This window comes from Lissotriton vulgaris, chromosome 5 (genome assembly GCF_964263255.1).
Source record: "Lissotriton vulgaris chromosome 5, aLisVul1.2, whole genome shotgun sequence".
Taxonomy (NCBI): Eukaryota; Metazoa; Chordata; class Amphibia; order Caudata; family Salamandridae; genus Lissotriton; species Lissotriton vulgaris.
In genome coordinates this window covers 1,451,424,103-1,451,444,803 of record NC_141693.1, presented here as the reverse complement: position 1 = coordinate 1,451,444,803, position 20,701 = coordinate 1,451,424,103, and the positions used below count along the sequence as shown (strand labels likewise).

At 41.6% G+C, this 20,701-nt stretch overlaps 1 protein-coding gene across 1 annotated transcript; it reads right to left on the bottom strand.

Moving 5' to 3' along the window:
- Positions 1–3,491: 3,491 nt before the first annotated feature.
- Positions 3,492–20,356, bottom strand: YOD1 (YOD1 deubiquitinase). Its single transcript, XM_086923390.1, has 2 exons — positions 20,027–20,356; positions 3,492–7,973 (listed from the first exon to the last, which is right to left on the bottom strand). The coding sequence occupies exons 1-2, from the start codon at positions 20,232–20,234 to the stop codon at positions 7,270–7,272; spliced, it is 912 nt and encodes a 303-aa protein (XP_086779516.1). The 5' UTR covers positions 20,235–20,356; the 3' UTR covers positions 3,492–7,269.
- Between the last annotated feature and the right edge of the window lie 345 nt (positions 20,357–20,701).

Below are 20,701 nucleotides of genomic sequence, written 5' to 3'. Positions count from 1 at the left end.
CACACCTTAAAAGATGATCAGCCTGGTCTGTACACCACAATCTGATTTCTGCTACCTTGAGGAGTGGCAGATGATGGGGTTCTGGGTTGTAAAGGTGACCTACAGCCCGGATGTGGCCACCCCAAGTGCGGACTAGCTGCCTATTGGCTACAAGCTCCTGCAACCCTAATACACCAAAATCTAAGATTTAAGTGACCCCTGACACCAGAACCTCATATCTTAACAACTTGCATCAAGGACGGATCAAGACGAGACCTGTGTCGCAGGCAACTGGAGTTTGCCCACCACACCAAAGCAAAAGTGGCATACTTTCTCCCTGTGTCAACAGACTTGGAACGGAGTGAACAACACTTGTCCTTGACTAAACCCCGGCACTCTCAATGAGAGGGCCCACTGTAGGAACCAAAAGCACCCTCGGACTCGCCTGGTCTAGTGGCACTAGTCCCCTGCAAACAACAGGTAAAAACACTTGCTGGATCAAAAGAATCACTGGCCATCGTGCCCTCCATGGAATTGCCTGAATCCAGGTGGTCCAGTGCATTTTGAGAGTTGTAGTTTCACCTGCCAGGAAGTTTCAGGCTGCTATCTCACTCTTCTGGAGCCTGCAATGTTCCAATATCTTTTTACTTTGCTTAACGCACGTTTGTTGTTCACTAATCCGGTAACCAACCCCCACACTCGAAGATGCATCTTAAGGGAACACCATGCAATCATCATCCTACGTCAGCAGCTATGCATCTGTTGTGTTTTTGCATTCTGCCTCTTGTAGCACAATGTACATGGTAAAATCAGCACCAACTTAGGCTCCTGTTCAGCACGAAGGACAGCCAAGACAACGCTGGACCCAGAATCCAAGGGCTTGGTAAAACTGCTCCGACTGTCATGGCCTGGTCCTGGGACCTACATGACCATAACCCAGTATGGGTTACACTTACTTCGACCTGCAAGTGACCCGTTCATAGCGGTGTTTTTTATTCAGCACAATGTTTTCTTCATATGTTTTTCAGCACTGATTTAATATTTCTTCAAAACTCTTATAACTTATGCTATTCCGTTCATTTTGGTGTCTAAATAAAAAATACACTTTTTAAAAATTGGTGTCGGATTTCCCAGGAGCTGTCAATTACTTATCGCCCTTGTTAGTACTCTGAAATGCTTAACACATGTTCTGGTAAAGCCAGACTTCTCTTTGCCACTCTACAAGCCTAAGCTTAGGATTTATTAGTGGGATTACAAGGACCGTCTTTGTGGTATTGTGATTATATTACATGGTAAGGCTACCCAGCTATACCACAGAACATTCAATTTTTCTACAAGTGGATAAAGAGTGTGCTTTGGGTGCAAAGATAGCCAAGTAATCTCACATACTGATGTGTATGAAAAAGATGCAAGGTTGTTGGTAAAGACTGCAATATTTTATGGTGTATAAAACTTTCGGGCACAGAAACTGGCGAAGAAAACAAAATTGGGGTGGAAAAGGAAATGGACCGTGAGAGCAAGGTACTTGCTGAGAGGAAATGTCGGTTTTTTATCCTGACTGGCTCTTTCATTCCACAAGGTTTTTCCTCACCAAGACCCATCAAAATTGACATAGGTTAGGGATCTGTGGGGTGGCAAGTATGGCAGCAAGTAGATTGGCATGGTCATGGACCTTTCCCTAACCCTTGTACGACACCACTGAAATACTGGCTCTCTCTTAAGGAGACAGTGAGAGGATTGAGGTCAAAGCATATGGCATCCATGTTATGTGCCCATTTGCAAGTAGAACTTCTGAGAAGAACCTTATAACTGCAGTTGCTACAGCACATAGCAGAGATGCAATCTACAAAGAGAATCGGATTTCAATTGTTCTCTCTAAACATCACAAGCTCATCCCAACAAAGGTTTACTGATGATAATGGTGTTTCATTGTTAGCATAAATTTGAGCACAGCTTTTGTATTACTTAATACACTGCGTGGCGAATAAGTGTTCTATAAATGCCGACATAACATTTCACTCAAATCAAAGTTACAATTATTAATCTTATATTCACACTTCTGTTTTAGAGAGTATAGCCGTCCAAGCGTCTGCCCCATTAAAACTCTTATCTTACTTAAAGGTGTGGTAATATCAACTTTATATTTTCATTAACCTGGTGAAACACCACCAAAAATGTACTCTTTATTAACTGTCGGCCTGAGAAACTACTTTTGAGGAATACTTTAAAATCACTTCTAGTTAAATAATTTGCAGTAAAATTAACAAGAAACCAGAATATAACCTAAAAACACAGTTAGTTACTCCTGGTTTTGTTTTCAGGTAATGGAAGCTAAAGCTCTACGTGAGAGCCGAACACTTGTTTCGGTGACCACTCTTTCAGGTACCCCTGGAAGAAGGTAGGCATTATTGCAATGAGAAGTTGTATGCTTTATCTGTTGAAGGTAGGGCCACACTTATTGTACAGTGAGTTTATCGTTCGTGCATGGATGGACTTTGATGTACTTCATTACAGAAAAGGTGGTTTGATACTAAATTGAAAACACACATTTGCAATGCAATCCTTTGGTACCCAATATGTATTTAGCTATACAAGACATTAGCCTGAGAGCTGAAACAGCTACTGTTCTTTAACATGGAGGGAAAGTAAGCAGCAAACTGTGTAACACGCCAGGTATTGGGACACATGGAGAGAAATATTGCCTTTCAGCGGGGAAATAGTATAGTCCAAAGCTTTGCTTTTAATATAAAATAGGTGCTTTCAGTGGTAATATCACGGACAATACAATATTTGAAAAAAATATTATTGTATACAGGTGCTTGTGGATGACAACTTTTTATGGCCTGGAAGCTAGGGAATGTTAAAGTGATTCTGGTATTTTACGGACCTCTGCTGGTCGTTTTCTATTAAGAGAGGTAAGTAGAGGCTATTGACAGAAAAATTAAAAAGAGTCACCAAGCAAAAAAGCAATTCTGGTATTTTACTGACCCCTACTGGTCGTTTTCTATCAAGAAAGTTAAATAAAGGCAGTTGAACAAAACAAAGTCCCTAAGTGGAAGCAGACAAATCTTGGGGATATTCTCCAGAGCCCACAAAGTACATACAACAGATCTTCCACACAACACAAGCGCGGTCTCGGCCCGACCTAAAAATAAATAAAATGAGCTGTAAAACAATGTCAATTAAACAGAATTTGCCCTTTTACTTCCTCCAGACAGTGTTTTGTCTATGAACTATAAGCATTTTTGCATAACGATCACAGGGCTCCAAACACATGCTTGCCTCAGTGTTCCAGGTTAAAAATAAAGAATAAAACAGTGCACAACTCTAAAAGTAAACTATTCTATGTTTCGCAAGAGGACAAACTGTATGGCCATTTTTTGCCATCCATAGGAGTATGTTCTCGAACAGGAAATCGAATTGCCTAAATGTGCATTGAAATGGTATAAGGCTGAAAGAGCATACATTTAGAACATACGCTGCAGCAAAAAGTTAACACAAGACACACCAGATTACAGTGGGTAAGAATTTAATGCAGTGCCTTCTTTAAAGTGATGGTACAGGAAGTTCACATTTTCCACAGAATTTTTTGGCAAGAACTAGCAGCAGTGAAAGACTGTCTACATAACATGCTCACAAAAACTGGAAAATTATTTTTTTATGATTACGGAACCTTTGACATCCACAATAAACGACCAGTACAAGTCAAAAAGCAATAACATTTAATTACATGAAGTAAAATTCCCTGATAACTCCATGTCAAGAGATAAATAGCAAGTTTAAATATTAAACAAACCAGTTTAAAATTCGTGTGAATTACTGGAACCGCTTGACCTATTTAAAAAAAAAAAGCAAAACATGTGAACTAAATACTGTAAAAAAAAGTTTGCAAAACACAAAAAATGAGCACCGACTGGAATATACCAAATTTTAGCTTTTTTCCCCCTAGTGTTTGGCGAGTTTTTCATATTTCATCGTTTTGAGATTAGATACCAGGTGAAATGATGTGTCACATGATGCCTGTGCACATCATATTTTCAACTCTGAGAAACCTATGTAGACATGTACATGCAGTGTCAGTAAGCTAGAAAAGTGGATCAAAAGACACACAGGACAAGTAAAAAAAGGGAAGTTCATAAAAAACAGATCAAGGCCTAGGAGTAAGCTGAAGACTAACTAGTCAAGTGCTGTTCCTCCGACAAGCAAGGGCGCTTTAATAACAGACCACGGACATCATAGAGAAGTAACAAATGTTGTAGGGAAGTTTATGATGACTTCCTAAAATAAGGTCATATTTGCATGCGGAGCAGTTCAGATAGATCCACCTCCTTTCTGTGGGGCGTAAGAGTGCGTTCAATAAAAAATGTGCTGCAAACAATCCATAGTTGTTTTTTACCTATACCTCTCTCGCCCTCTCCCCCCGCAGTATGTCAATTACAGACAATTGACATCATTATTGTCAAACTAGACTACGGCATAATCGTCAAAATAGACTACTGGAGCATCCAATTAAAAAACACTAAAGGTTTTTTTTAAATCCACGATATATCACTTTTGCTATCCACATGGGTCCACATTCTCTGACAAACAACATTTAATTAAAATAAAATCAGCATTACATCCCCAGTGTCATCAATAGTTCATGCTGCTTTGGATTAAATGTTCTCCCTACGTACACAACACTAGTGCACACAGGTCGCCTCATACGTTATGCGTAGGCAGTAGACAAAAGATTGCGTTCTTCCAAGTTCCAATGCTTGTACAGTGCAAATGGAATCGGGCAAAAGTAGAAGAGGCCCACTTCATACGTCACAAATTCAAACATCCTGCTGGTAAGATTAATGGACCCATAACTTCATTTGTTGCCACTCTTCCTTTATCTTCCCACCCACACCTCCCAAAGCACATAAAGTTACATACACACATTACCAGTTCATGAAGGCAATTGGTTCATTAAACGCCCAGAATTATTTAAAAAATTAGCGAAAGTGAGAGCCTGTTTGCAGAACATGAAACACATTACATAAAATCACCCAATTTCTGAATACATTGCTCTTAATACACATACACAATACAATTTCAGACAATGACAACAAACACAGAATTGTAAACTGCTTGCTCGTTATTGAGATGGCTCGCATGCCTAGACATCTCAGTAACAAAAAGGAGTTTAGAGACAAATCCTCACACTACAAATTTCACATTTTCCTTACTTAAGATAAAACCATATTAGTTTCAGGATATCTCATGTAGTAAAGCAGTCTTCGGATAATTGATTTGCTTCTAAAAACCGTTATAAAACAAGTCAGTATGCGTGACAGCAATATATAAACAACTTAAACGTGTTTTTCACAAATACTTAAAAACAATTACTCTCCACAGAGGAGGACAGGACCAATGGTAGACGGCAAATTTTAAGGCTTGAATACTTCTGCTAGCTATCATCTGTAACGACACCAGTACTAGATCTAACTGAAAAACACAATCATTTCTTTTCATGGTACATTGGATAGGAACAGCTTTTCAAACATGTTGACAACTGTCCTGGGTGTCTATGTACATAGAAAATACATACACAGCGGTTCCGGTTTGTGGTGTATACACTGCACAGAGCTGTGCTGCATTTTCAAGTCTTCGCGTATCAAACTCCTCTCAAGTTAATTATGTTTCAGTCATTCTGTTCGAGACTCACTAGAACTTCCATCCCTTCGGTGTAATGCACTTTAGGGTGCAAAGCACAATAAGGCAAAATGTATTATTCAGAACACTATGAAAATAGAAAATGTCAGCTAATCGGTGTAAGTAAAATTTTAAAGGTCAACTAGAAAGCACAGGCCAGGTAATTAAGGGACGTTTTCAAAGTACACAATACATTTCTCAAATGAACATTAAATGTTGCCGGCTTTCAACTCAACTTTTTGCTGGATATTATTAGTCTAATGGCATCTGAAAAACACTTGAACGAAGCCAATTCTAAAGCATCAGACAGTTAGTAATGCTCTCACTGGCTTGCATACCCCAAAAAGCTTCGACACATTTTGAGTCTGCAGAATACATAGCCATTTTCAAGAGAGCCAAAATTCTCATGCTGAAATATTTCTGCAAAATGTACACACACATTTAAAAAGTGATCATGCTTTGTAAACGTATTAATTTGTAAGTTATCTGGTTCAATAAAGATTTCAAAAGATCTTGCTCAAATCACCTAATTCCTGCTCTTAAATGTTGTTGTTTATGCTCTCCACATCTAATGGTTTAGAATGAATGTACCAGCCATTTGCTTCTTTTGCTTAGATATCGCCCACTAATAAGAGGAGAATATACACAATTTTAATTGGAAAATGTGTGCACCACTGTTGAATACTTAAGTAACAATCTTCATGGCACGACAAGGATGTCTTACTGTAGTGGTCTAAATGTCTGCACCATTTTAACGATAAGAAAATGGCCAGGAGTCCAGACTAATCAGTTTACAACAGGACTACCCTAGAAAATAAATTGTAGTCCCGTTACTGTAAACTCGGGATACCCATTTTCTTTATCTGCAGTCCATGCTCAAACCGACATTCCATCATTGAAAACCTAGAGACCGCTCTATGGGAAACCCTCATTTTACTACCCTTGGTAGATACGTTCGGAGGGCACTTGGCAACAGTCATTCTGATCTAACATTTAACAAAGTCAACGATTAAAAAAAGCTCAAATTGAAACTATAGAGCATCTTTTCTTACCATGTTCAAAGTCTCAGTTATAAGCTATTTACCTTTTCCTTTCAGGTTAACCATAGCACCAAAATTCTAATACAGTACTTGTGTCCCCAACAACCCTCTGGAGCATGACTATTTAGCACACTTGAGGAGGTCTTGATTTACAACCATGTAACATTTACCCATGTCAACAAGTTTTTCTTTTATTACAACATACATTTCATAATCTGGCAAACTATTTTGAAAACAAGAACTGCATCACTGTATCAATCTAATTTTTTTTCAGATTGCATATAGGAAATACAGTGCGTTGCTCTCCATGCCTTCATTTTATTACTAGGTGTTTTAAAAAGGAGGCAAAGAAGAATACAGAATTCAAGCATGTGATCACTTTGAGTATGCACATAACTATATACCATATGTACCTATAGGATTAGAAGATGTGTGCATGTAAAACTTCACTCCATTGTCTGAGTAGGGAGGGAGGAGCAATCAAGTTTCACGCAGTGATTTATTTAGCTTATTTTACATCCAGAGCCTTCTGGTTCTGTGAGGTAGTAGGCTTAAAAAACACTTGCCGACATCACACTTCCCCAAAGTTGGTATGCCCAGTCTCTTTAGCGTGTTCTCTTGCTCCCACTTGTCCAGTCAACCCTTCCTGACAAACCATACACCTTAGGGTGAAGCGATTTACATCAGTAAACTGCCTTTTACTTCTCGCTTCATCTGCCAGCTCCAATGCTTGTGCAAGAACAATGTCATCTGTGGATGAAAAGATGGTCAGAGGAGGAATATCAGGGTCAAGGAATTTACGCTGGAGAGGATCATAATGAATTCCATCGTAGATGAGCAGGACTCTCTTGGTGTAGCCGACGTCTTCTCCAAAGCGATCAATCCTGACTGTTTGAGTATCCACCACACAGATTTCACACTGATAAAACTTGGACAAAATGGAGACCTCAATTGCACCGCCCCACGTATCATCCCTTCGGATCCAATCACAATACTCTTCGTTAGTTTTCCCCAGCACCGCTTCGCAGTAGGATTCTGGGTCACTTGCGACAATCTGAGCAATAAGACTACGCATTTCTGGTGCGCAAGCTGGATCATAAACACCCCCTTCTACCACATAATAAACACTGGTAAAAAGACAAGAATTGTCTGCTGGAACCACCTTGCGTGACAGGCCAGGCAGGGCATCTCTGTTTGACAAAGCATTAGGTTTTGAACCTGAAGGCACGTCGGTCTTTGTTTTGCTGTTGTCCTCTTCAACAATTAATGTATCACCTGTTTAAAAAAACAAAAAAAGCTGAAGGCAACCATTGGAGGATATTGTTCAGTAAAGTGAAAACAATAAAGTATCTGATAACAAAATATGTCAAGAAACAAAATCAGATTTGCATTCTACTAACACAGAATTACAGAAGGGGACCCGTGAACAACGGGGGAAGCTTTTCAAGAATTGGTACTCTCCAGAATCTAGTATGGCAATGCTGGTTACTGGCATTCTAAAACTCCCCTAGCTTGGCTGAAACCCTCCTTTCATGCTGCGTGTGATTTCAGGTATTGGCCACTATGATGGTACAAACCCTGTCCTGAGTCCCTTATGGTGGCACATTATATGAACTTGAAATGTATGTAGGATAAGCTCTGATTATTCTCATATGTCTGGTAAATTGAAGATTCTGGGGGTTCTCACCAACTAAGAAGCTCAAAGGCTCTCGTGGCTTGATTTCACAACATTGAACAAAAACTAACATTGAACTAGTCATTCTGCAAATGTGCGCAGTGTCGGTCATTCAAAAATCAGAATGTCGACTCCAGGATAAGCCTTTGACAATGAGTCTTTATCATTGATAGTAAATGTATAGCTAAACTTCATGCAATATCGCAACCAATGTAATAATGTATTTATTATTTTTGCCACATTAAGTATATATACACACACATCACTGATATGTAATAAGGAGTCTAAGCTCTTCATGTATAAAACTAATTTTTAAAGTGTGTGGATAACTGAACTTGCGCTACTAAAGAAGTTCATTAATTTTTATTAACAGTAAATAAGGCATCTGAAAATTAAGTGATAAACTGTGGGTTTTATGCATATTTGTATTTTGATTCTGCCAAATCTTTTAAGAAATTAACTGCCACTTTTTGGATCATGATATTCCAAGTTGTTAAATTGATCTCAAAATTAAGAGAGTGGAAATGTATCTGCATGTATGAAAACAAGCACTGGCAAAACCAATAGATTAAACGGTATGAGAGCCTTTGGCTTTTGCAATGATTTGTAGCCACTGCTAAAAATAAAAAAAGCTCCGATACGGCCAGCTCTTATGCGTGTTTGGAAGAAAAAAAACATTACCAATGGCCATTTCCTAGTGCTTTTTTATTATTATTTTTAGCGGTACTCCCCTCCCCACAATCTCTTCTCATCCATCCTCTTTCTCCACCTGCATACTATTCTCTCACCCCCCTCCCACCCCCCCCGAGATGTCTCATTCCCACAACCCACTCCTCCATTATTAGGAGGGGGGGACAATTGAGCCAGGAAACAAAAAGAGCAGCAGAGCAGGGAAGAGGTGAGGCAGGAAGGCCGAAAAAGAAGGATTCAGTGAGAGGGGACAGGTGAGAGAGAGCACCTGTACAATAGAGTGTAGGTGTGAAGGACGGGGATAAGGACACTAACATTGGAGGGTGGTTGGGAAGAGCAGGCGCAAAACACCCGATAAATGGGGACTGCAGAGGGTGGTTTGTAAAAAGCTGGGATAAAAGAAAGACAGAGGGAGGGGCAAGAAGTGCTGAGGCATGCACATGTTCATCGGAATGTTGGGGAGGGGGCTAAGGGCTGGGATAACGGAGGGTGGGAGGAGCCACCGGACAGCATTATAAACTGCAGGGCTAATCCAAAAAATACATATGGTCCTCTGAAATAAGACTAGACTATGGTGTGGGGGATAGTAGACAAATGTCCCCTTTCAAGTGTAGGGACAATCCTTGCCTTCTTGCTTCTGCATTCTTCTCCAGAGGTTTACCCATTAAAGGTTGCAAAATAGCTGACTGGCAGGATAAACGGAGAGAGAATTATGGAGAACTAAATATTGTACTGTATCTGTCACACTGTCCAACGTGATTTTTCATGACTTATTTAGGTACAGGTGGATTCCCCCTGCTTATGACCAAACCATTACTTTTGGGACACTGAATATGAAGACCATGCAGTTGACAGGCAAGACAGTCAAGTGGCAGCAGAGATCAAAAAAACTACAACCTTGCCATACTTGGCATCAGCAAAACCAGATGGACACAATCTGGACAGACAAGACTGGCTCCAGGAGGAATGCTGATGTATTCTGGACAGGAGAAAGAGAACACCCAACACACTCGGGAAGTAGGCTTGATGCTTTGAATACGAATTTGTGAAAGGCTCGCAGATCTCTGCACCGTGAACAGTCTGGTGATGGGCAGCAGTTTATTCTCACACAAAAGAACGCACAATACAATATGGTGTCACCAGACCATTCAACAATATGATCGACCATGTCTACTTTGCCAAGAAGTTCCAGAGGTCCCTAGAGGATGTGAATGATGAGGAGCAGACGTGGCATCAAACTATCACCTTGTCGTGGCGAGGGTGAAGTTGATGAAAGCAGGGATCTAACTGATGTCGAAAATATATCACACCACTCTCTTCAAATATGCACAGTAATACAGTCTCACTCAGCTATAGCAAGAAGTTTCAATGGGTTGCAAGAACTAGAGAAAGGCAGAGAGCCAGTAGGAAGTCAGTGAGAGAAGATTTTTTTTTTTAAAGTGACATCAACCTGCCACGAGGTACTGGGCCCCAAGAAACTCTAGCATAAAGAATGGATCTCCACTGAGACGCACCGCAAAATCCAAGAGAGAATGGAAAAGAAAGCTGCAGCCAACACCAGCCGAACAAGAGCAGGAAACGTGCAAAGCTTACTGCGAGCACACCGAAATGAACAAGGAAGCAAAGAGAAGTATAAGGGTACACAAGCAAAGATTTAGCAATGGTCTTGCTCCAAAAGCTCAGGAAGGAGCAAGTCATGTAAACTTTAAAAACTCTACAACATAACGAGTAAACACTCCCATCAGATCCAGCAAGCCAGAAAGACCAGTTTAAGACAAAGCTGGAAAGACAGTCATGGGTAACGAAGGTCAACAATGAAGTAAGTTGGAGCACTTTGATGAAGTGCTGAACCAGCTTGTGCTGCAGTCTCTGCCAGCAGACAAAGACAAGCTAATGGCTGCAGCAGTCGAACCAAGGAAGAAATACAGCAAGCCATCAAATGGGAAAGCAGCAGAACCGGACAAAATTGCTGCAGAGGCTCTGAAGGCACACTAAAACATCAGTAGACATGCTCTACCCCATGTTTGGAAGAGTGTGGAGGAGTGTGGCTTAAAGTTTAGAGCGGCAGATCCTGATGCAGAGTTCTGGCCCGGGACCACGGTTCAATTCCCGCCTCGGCGGGTCTTGGGCTCAATTTCCTCGGACCTGACAATTCTCGCCTCGTGCCTATTCTAATCATGGGCACCACGCTGCAACTCTGGGCAATAGCTTGCTTAACCTCCACACTGGCCCCAACAGCGCTAGGATGCCTGGCTTCACCCTGGGGGTGCTCAGGAGTGGACACTTCAAAGGGAAAGCCAGGAAGGGTTCCACAGAGGTATGAGTAATAGCGCCAGGAAACCGCTTGGTGGCAGTGCGCTCTACAAATACCTTGACATTTACATTTACATTTGGAAGAGGAAAATGTGCCATCACACTGGAAAGAGGAAGATCTCATCAAGACCCTCAAAATGGCCTGAGCAACTGCAGTAATGACAGACGGATAACTCTTCTATCAACCCCTGGCAAAGTCTTCAGAGTCATCCCGAACAGAATGAAGGAACAAGTGAACAGTTGCGTGTCTAGAAAGCTGGCTCCTGCAACACTTTAAATCAATATTGATCATCCAATCGAATGTAACCCTTTGGAAACTCCTCTGCGATTACAGTGTACTCGTAAGAATCAGAAGGTACTCTTATGAGAGAGTGACCAGCAAGATATTCCATGGAGTACAACTTACAGAAGCTTCCAAGCGAGGACCAGTCCACCATGGTTCTTTGCTCTCGCCTTTGCTCTTGGCCATAGACTGGACCATGAAGACATCCACAGCAGGGAGTAGAAATATGCTCCAGGGGACACCTTGGATGCAGCTTGATGAATTGGACTTTGCAGACGAACTGACCCTCCGCTCCCATACCCATCAACAAATGAAAGACAGACAGACAATGTGGCAACCACACCAGCACAACTTAGCCTCAACATTCACAGGGGGTAAAAAGATCCAGAGGGCTAACACGGCCAGCACAACTGCAGTCACTGTAGCAGGCAATGCACTGAAAGAGGCTGTGGCCTTCAACTATCTGGGCAGTGTCAGACAAGCAGGGCGCCACAGAAGCAACGTCAAGGTAAGAATCGGCAAACTAACGACTGCCTTCATTCAGCTAAAGAAGGTCTTGAGGTCCAAGGACCTAACGCAGCAAATCAAGAACAGGCTTTTTAACTTTAACACAAAATCGGCCCTTCTGTATGGAGCAGAAACTCAGAGGATAACTGTGACACCACAAACAAAGTCCAGACCTTCATCCATACCAGTCTGAGAAAAAGCATCCAGATCAGCTGGCCAAACACCAACCTATGGCAGCAGACTTCCCAAATCCCTGCCCATGAAGAAATCATGAAACTTTGCTGGTGCTAGATAGGTCAAACACTCTGCAAGTCTGCGTCAAACACCACACCACCAGGCAAGCTCTGACCTGGAATCCTTAAGGGAAACGATTAGAGGAAGGCCAAGAAACACCTTGCACCAAGGCAGCGAGGCTGACTGAAGGAGATGGGCTACACCTGCAGTCAGAATAAAAGAAAAGTTCAAGACAGAGATGACTGGAGAGTTCTGGTTGATGGCCTATACCCCAGAAGGGGTAGTCGGCATAAATAATAAGACAGCAGATTATACATGTGAAATGAAATATAAAAGGTATAAACAGGTTGTGAAATAAAGTTTGACTTGTTACTTAGGCACATGGCAACGAGAAAGTGAAAAAGAGAAGCCTTAAGTAAGCTTAGACACGCTTTATTAAAAAAGGCTATGTTAGACAATTTACAGAGGAAAAAGGAAGACAAAGAAGTGGAGAGACAGAGCCGATAAACAGAGGAAATAAAATGAAATGGAAGTGGGAAGGTGTAAGAGTAGAGGCTAGATGGGGCAGAGTAATGTATGAATAGGGTTGAGAGTCTTCCACTGGTTAAAGTTCACTTCTGTGGCTTTTTTTTTTACTCCGACAACTAACTGGACTCCTGCTATTTAGCATAACATTCTACCCATTGTAAGATTAGATTGCTGTGTTGACCAAATTGGAGTATATACCAGCAGAGTCAGTGACATGGGGGTCTCCTCTTGAATACGGTCCTATTAAAAATCCTAATTTGATCACAATTCCTTTTACATCATATTTACCAACTATTTGCAACCTATACCCGATATCGGTTTTGGGAAGAAAGCTATGACTGTTCCATTGTTGAAGAAATATCTGGTAGACCCTGCAGGATTAGCCAAGTACCAGCAAATTCTTCTCCTTAATCTAGTTTCTCAAGTTACAGAATCCATTATCAAGAACTAACTTGCCTCCTTTCCGAAATCCAACAAACTTTTTTTACCTCCATTCCAGATGGTTTTCTCAAGGGCCACAGAACAGAATCAGTGTTCATTTTTTGCCCTGGATAATCTTGGAGTTCCCTTACTTCAGAAATGCTGTTTTTGTTCAACATCTCAACAACATTTGACACAGTCTGTCATACCACCCTGCTGTAGAGAGTCGGAGAAAAAAGTCTTTGCCTGTGCTTGGATCTCTTTGTTCTTCGCAAACGGAGAACAAGCAGTCCAACTTGGTCCTTCTACAGTTTTCGGCATATAACTCATGTAGGGTCAGACCCACATTATTAAATAAATCTATATGACACTACTTGCTAAATTTATTCAGAAGTATGGATTCACTTCTGGTGTTAGCCAAGGCCATTTGTTTAAAATGATATGTTTATATAACTTCATATACAGCTAACTTTCCTATGAGTTATTGCATTCTGCTCAGTCACCCAGGAGCACACGAAGTAATTTCCTTCAGAGCTATGGACACATATGGCAATGTGTGATTTTTGAGACCAAAAAAAGTGGGGGTTTAAGGAAATTCTTCTTTATTTTTATGTTTCCCATAATCTTTCCGAAAATGATTTTACAGTGAATGTCCATTGCTAATATTAGTTAGGAAATGCTAGTATACATCAAGCACATTTTACTAAATATGGAGTCAATGAAATTGTAACTAAAATTGTGCAAAAGCTTAGCTAAATTATTTATCTACCACCCATTTTATTTTAAAAGCAAAGAATCATCAATCTTGCTTTCAAGCTTCCACAATTATTTGCATTTTATCAGAGAGCATTACTGCAAGCATTAGAGGCAGCTTCAAATTGTTAAACTTTGTAAACGTGTGTATGCAGTTTTCTACAGGACCAACTGTCACTACCGCAACCAGAGGGTGCAAAAATTCCTCAGAGGGCTATCGCTCTAATAAAAACGTTGCATTAATCATCCATGAGCTCAAGTTCAAACAGCATGAACAGACAGAGACAAATATTCACTGCAAACAATATTTTTGCACAGATCCATAATCTGGCAATGTCAAGTGGGAGTCAAAAGGTTTGACCTGCACCGGGTGGGCCTACCAGCCAATAGGGTAAAATGAACCTGCAAACTTGTCTGCCTTCACTACAAATATGTCCATTAAAAACAGCACTCAAAACCACCACAGGCTCTGCCCGAGCACCCCAACAGAGAAAGTAAAGATTATACTAATGGCAGAATTGCTGCTGATGCTTTTAACTTTGATTAGCTGTTCCCACTCCTGCATGAAGCTCAGCAGGTTCACACACCACTATATATGTAGTCAGTTGGAATTACCCCTCCTCCACCATAATAAAATGAAGCACCACCCAGACACTAGAGGGAATTTGAAATAATTTGTTAGTAGGCTACATAAGCAACCTAGTGCTTAAGAGACTGACTACTTCCGAACCCCAAGAGCAGCACCACAAAACCATCACGGAACACAAAATGTACATAACAAAAAATCCATGATTACGTTTAACAATGGCCATGCACTACTGTAAACAGGCTCAGGGATCGTGTTCTCACCAATACTATTTTCAATTATATGCCCTAAGGCAGAGTTTTCCAATTGTGAGTCGCAACACCCCACTGTCGCCTGCAAATGGTGGGTGTGTCGCGGGACGACACCTGCAGTGATCCCTGTACGATGTGCGCATGCACTGTAACTTCCCTGAGCGTGCATACTTAATTGCAAAGTACGCCCATTTCACAAATCATGCAAAAGACCGTTTCAGCTGCTTTTAATAACGTGAAGCTGCATGAAAAAATGGTCACTTGCATGCTGGAGAAGCGGAGACGATATAGTGTGGAGAAGCAGTTCACTGTGGAAGAGGCAGGGGCGGGGTAGGGGGCCTGCAGAGGGTCACACGCATAGTTGGCCATAATCGAATGACTGGGACTGCAGAAAGAAACTGATTGTTGTGGGGGCTGGGGTCGTTGTGATGTAAGCGGTGTGAGGAAGATGGGGGAGGGCAGGGGGTTGATATTGTGCTAACAATTACTGGGGTAGGGCTGTCACTAGGTGCACACAGGCCGCTTGCTTCATAAGTTTTTCTGATGTAGGCGGTGGCTACAGGGATTTAATGGCAGTAGTGTCGAGTCGACTCTGATCAACGTATTTTTTAACTGCCATGCATCAATTATTCTAACATCTTAAAGTAATCATAGTGTGTATTTTTGTTGTTTATGGTCTTGTGGTAACTCTATATAAAATCTACTTATTTTTTATATAAAACCTGCGTGGTGTCCATTTGTAGTGTTGTCACTGGGTTACCGTACTTGGTCACAACTGCTTAACTTACAACGCCTCTGAAATAAGCCTTGACTGCTCGCGCCACGCAACTTAAGAGGGTGGGCAGGGGTTATTTTAGGTGTGTCATCCCCTTTCCGGGACTAGAAGAGAGGGTCCCTGTTGTCACAAGTACCTACCTGTGCCAACCAGAGACCCCCAAATCTAACAGGAGGCATAATATTTTACCTATTATGAGGAGAGGCCTTCTTCACCAGTCACTCGCCGGCGCCCCATGGTGAAACAGCCACCTGCCTGGCAGGGCTTCCAGGCTGCCTACCTCCCCTAGCAACTTTAACACAACCCCTGAACATCATTGGAATAGCGCCTCAGACCCTGGGCTGGTGCGTAACACCCATATGGTACGTTTGGGAGCACCCGCTTTCCAATGGACTGCTGTACTCAGGGACTCAACAGTACCCCATCCTTCGTTAAATTGTGGTCATGGACAAAAGCGGCTGGCTATGGTCTGTGCTGTCCCCAAATAGCACCTGCTAATCTTTGACAAAAGCAGACTTCCATGAGGGGGTGTGGGCTGAGCGACGGTGGAGAGGTGGAGAGGTGGACCACGCCATGTCGAGTTCGGGAAAATCAATGCGAGATGACTCACCTGGATTGCATGAATATAATGCTGTGATTATATGGTGTAGATTCCACAAAGAACATTGTTTTTTTCTTGTTTATCATACCACATAGAAATAGATCCTTCACACTTATGTAGAGTGCTGGACATTGTGTTAAATTCTGCACAGAAACAAAGAGAGTAGCAAAAGCCAAGTGTTTTAAAGCACATTTAGTGTCAATGAAAAGTGAGAAAGAAAAATAGACTCCAAGAAATGCAAAACAGTAATACAGAAACGTAAGCAGAAAGAGGGTTAAGTTACGAAAAGGAAGGGTTGTGGAGGATATGTTGTGGAGTATTGAACAGAGCAGGTATGGTGATAAGGGGTTAGTCATGGTGCACCCCCTCGCAAGAAGTGGAAAGGAGATAGCAAAAAGGTGGGTTACATAGCCAAAGTGGAATGGGAAGGAGGGGGAAGAGGAGAATGAAAAGGGGGAGCGAGCTATAGGGGATAGGGCCAGTACTGTTTAGTTATGAGAAATTTGAACAGTGAAGATTATTTTTCCATTATTATAGCCATGTGATTCATGTGAGCTGCAATTCAAACTAAGTACTTAAATAATCACATAACATCCTTTTAAATGAAGCTCACAAAATTGTGGTTTATGCCTTGCAACTAAGCTTGCCTTTTAGACATAGGTTGTGCCTTAGAAGTCGATGTTCATGCTTTATTTTTTCCATGTACTTTATTTTTACTTGGGAAGTTTGCCATTGTCGTAATAAAAGGAGGCAGAAGCTGATGCACAATTTGAGTTTCCGATACAGATTTGTGGTACTTCTGGCTATTTTATTGTTTGGTAATCAATTTTCACGGCCAGGCAGGTTGCGTTTTGCCACTTCAATTCTACATAATGTCGGCTACATCCGCCATCTCTTGATCTTAACGTAGAATAAAACCCAATCCAAGATTTGTTATTTTTAAGAGGAGGTCTTTTTTCAAATTCATAGTGGTCTTGCTCCAGCTACATCCCTTCTTCCAATGCAGACATTCAGAAAATACCACTATTTTAACTAGTTTTCCGTTTCAGACATTTACTATTAGGATTTGGGAAGTTGATGCACAAACCATTGTGATATTTTTGACCCAGACATCACTTGCTCCGTTTTTTTGGGGGGTGGAGTTTTATATAGCGCAAACTAGACCCAAAGGTATCAGGGCGCTTTACTTGAGCACCAGTAACGTTACAGACGGACACATTAAATTTTGTAAGGCATGGGGAGATTAGGTGATTTGCCCAGAATCACAGAATGTTGAGCGTGCCTGCCGAGACTCGAACCCTGTTCCTCAGCTCCGAGGTCGACCGCCCTAGCTGTTAGGCCTCATTCTCTCTCTGTAAAACTATAGAAATAGGGACATAGTGATTGTAATGTACATTGACAGTGGCTATGCCTGACTTAAACCATCACTGGGAAACTAAACTCAAGAGAACCTGAAGTGGTTGGAGGGTGAAGTGTGAAAAGAGTGGCTGCTTCAACTCTTTGCTTGTTAATGGTGCTCTTACCGGAAGATCAGCGATGGTGGGAATATATAGCCAAGGCCCGCCTGTGAGAAAGCGCAAGAGCAAGAGCTAAAAAACATTTTCTGTGGTTCATGTGTTGTGTTTTCTGCAGATCATTACCTGCAGTGTGCATGATTATATTCTTCTTTCAGGCAAAAACCTAACCTTTCTTACACCCATTTTTGCCAGTCACTGTCTTTGTTAGATCAGATTCACAATTGCTTTATTAACCTTCCTGCTTTCTCAAATTTGCTTAAAAATGCACCGTTTGCCAACTATTTTCTCCGGGAGATAACCCGCCCGAACCCCACCCTCCTTAGCAGGTTCGGGCTAGGCTCACATTACTGTGTCACAAAATAAAGATGGTCTAAAAAGTGTGTCACCAACATGAAAAGTTTGGAAAGATGTGCCCTAGGGAGTCTTAAAACTGGAGGACAGGGTTAGGAGCAGGGGAAGCAGGATCTGGCCAAAAGAAGCATTATACTGATAACAGTACTTTATTATGAGCTGAAAAGATGAGAGGCAGCAAGTAACTAATGTGTCATCACTAACATTTTGTAATTTATATCCTAGCTGGGATTAGGTGTCAAAAGGGAAGGGACCCCAAATATTCTTCAAAAACCCCACCTTCTAATAATCAAACTGTGGATACTTGTATGTGTTGGTAAGACCCGCAGGGGGAGACAATGTATGTTTTCCACTGCTGGAGTGTGTGTGTATATATAGATAGATAGATAGAGCTCCTCTCTGAATAGGCAGTTGGGCTACATCACCTTTTTTTGGATCCTACTATTTGTTGTTCCATATCTAAAACGGACTTAAAAGTGAAATTATTATCTTATCGATAGATGAGAAGGGAGACCAAAAATATTTTGTCGACAGTTAAAACATACCTGCCCCCCCCCCTCCTAGGATAAATCTAATGGATTCAACCATAAACATATCTATCTTTCATCACTTATCTGCAACATAGGTATACCCTGGTGAGGTTTTGTTTAAATTATATTCCACTTATGTTGGGTTTCCCCGTAATGTCTATGTTGCTTCTGACCTTCCATTCTGTACTTGTGATGAGCGATCTATACAGGATGATATACACTTTTTGTTATTTTGCAAATTTTATTGTGATTAAAGAAAACAATTTATTATCCCCATTATGCGTAAAATGAACTTTAAACAGTGTTGTGTAGCCCTCTATTATTTGCAGTTACTATATGACCCTTTTATTTGCTTCTCTCTGGCGTCCTTCTGACTATCTGCACAAAAAAAAAAAAAAAAAAAAAAAGAGACATACAATCAGCTAAAAAATATATCCCAATATGAAATGAATTTACTGTATTGTGTAAATAACTATGAATTTGTAGTTTTTAAATGCAATAGTTTTAAATATTTTTATATATATTTTAACTTTGTTGTAATGCTGTGAAATGTTTCTTTTAAATGTGTTGTACTCGTTATGCCCACATTGTGTTGGCGAAAGTTATTTTGACTGACTGACACAATTCTACGATATCCCTCGCGAGCCAAAAGACACCTAATTTCATGTTACCCCATTCTAACCTTCCTTTAATCGTTTACACTCCAATGGTTTACCCTCTTAGCTCGATCTCCATCATCTATTCCATTAGACTCCAATCCCCTCCAAAAAGGATTGCATAACCACCACCCTCGACTTGGCTTTATCCTCGTTTATCACAAGCCTGGTCCTTCCTCTCGACGTTATTACCAACCACATGATTCTCACAACTTGGCGTCACTTGCACCTCAAACTTCTCTTGATCTCACCGTAACCCTGGCAAGTCTTTCATTGGATTTCCAGGACCAAAATCCCACTCCGATTATATCACCAATCCCTCAATTACTTCACTAACCACCGCGTATTCTACACCCCAGCATTTATCTGTTGTAAACCCTCTGAAAGTGCTCTGGTTTCTACACTTCCGTATGAAGCTCCCTAATCGCATCTCAAGCCCGTCATCCCTTTGATGCTCCACTACCCTCCCATCTACGGAAACGTATTTGTCCGGTCTAGCGCTACCATCCCCAAAATAATCTGTGTCCTTGTACTCTCGTATACGCCGTTAATCAAGCAACAAAGCAGCAAGCCGCCCCTCACAATCACCAACCCGATTCTACCCTCTGTAACCACCATCCGTGGCCTCACTCTACAAGGGCTTCTCCCCTTCTCTCACCGCTCTGGATCCGCAGCCCCCCTAGGCTGGCCTCGCCGTCGCTCAGCTCCAAGCTCCGGGGAGGAAAGCCCAGCAGGATGCGCTGGCGCTCGGTAGGGACTCCGGTGAGGACTCTGACCCTTTCTTGCAGTTCCTTCACCGAAGAGGCGGCGCTCAGGCCCTGCAGCTGTGCCGTGCCCTGACGGGACTTACACCGGAGCCGCAGCATTCTCTGAGTTGGGGAACGGAAACACAGAGCCAGCGGCCTAGAGCCACGGCAACAAGATGGCAACTTGCCGGTCAGCTGCTAGGAAACCTCGCGAGAAATCGTGAAAACGTGTACTCAGCAACGCCATGGTAATGTGACAGCGTCACCAGAATGGTCCATCGGTGTGTCGATAAAATAAAAGTAGGACTAAACTGTACGATGTTTTGTTTGCACACTGACAACGGCCACAGAGCGCTGCCAACCCCAGCAACAAGCAATGGAAATGCAATAGGTCTCGCATTAGGAAAGTTTGAGCGATTGGTATTGTAAATGACACTTTTTATTTATGTGTTGGTTTTGAAAATAGCAAAATTAATAGCTTTGTCAGTTACAATGTCAATAGTTTTAACTTTCGCAAATGTGACACCTATAGCATTTGTAATGCAATGTGTGTTGTATTTACGTGACTTAGATGTATTGATATTACA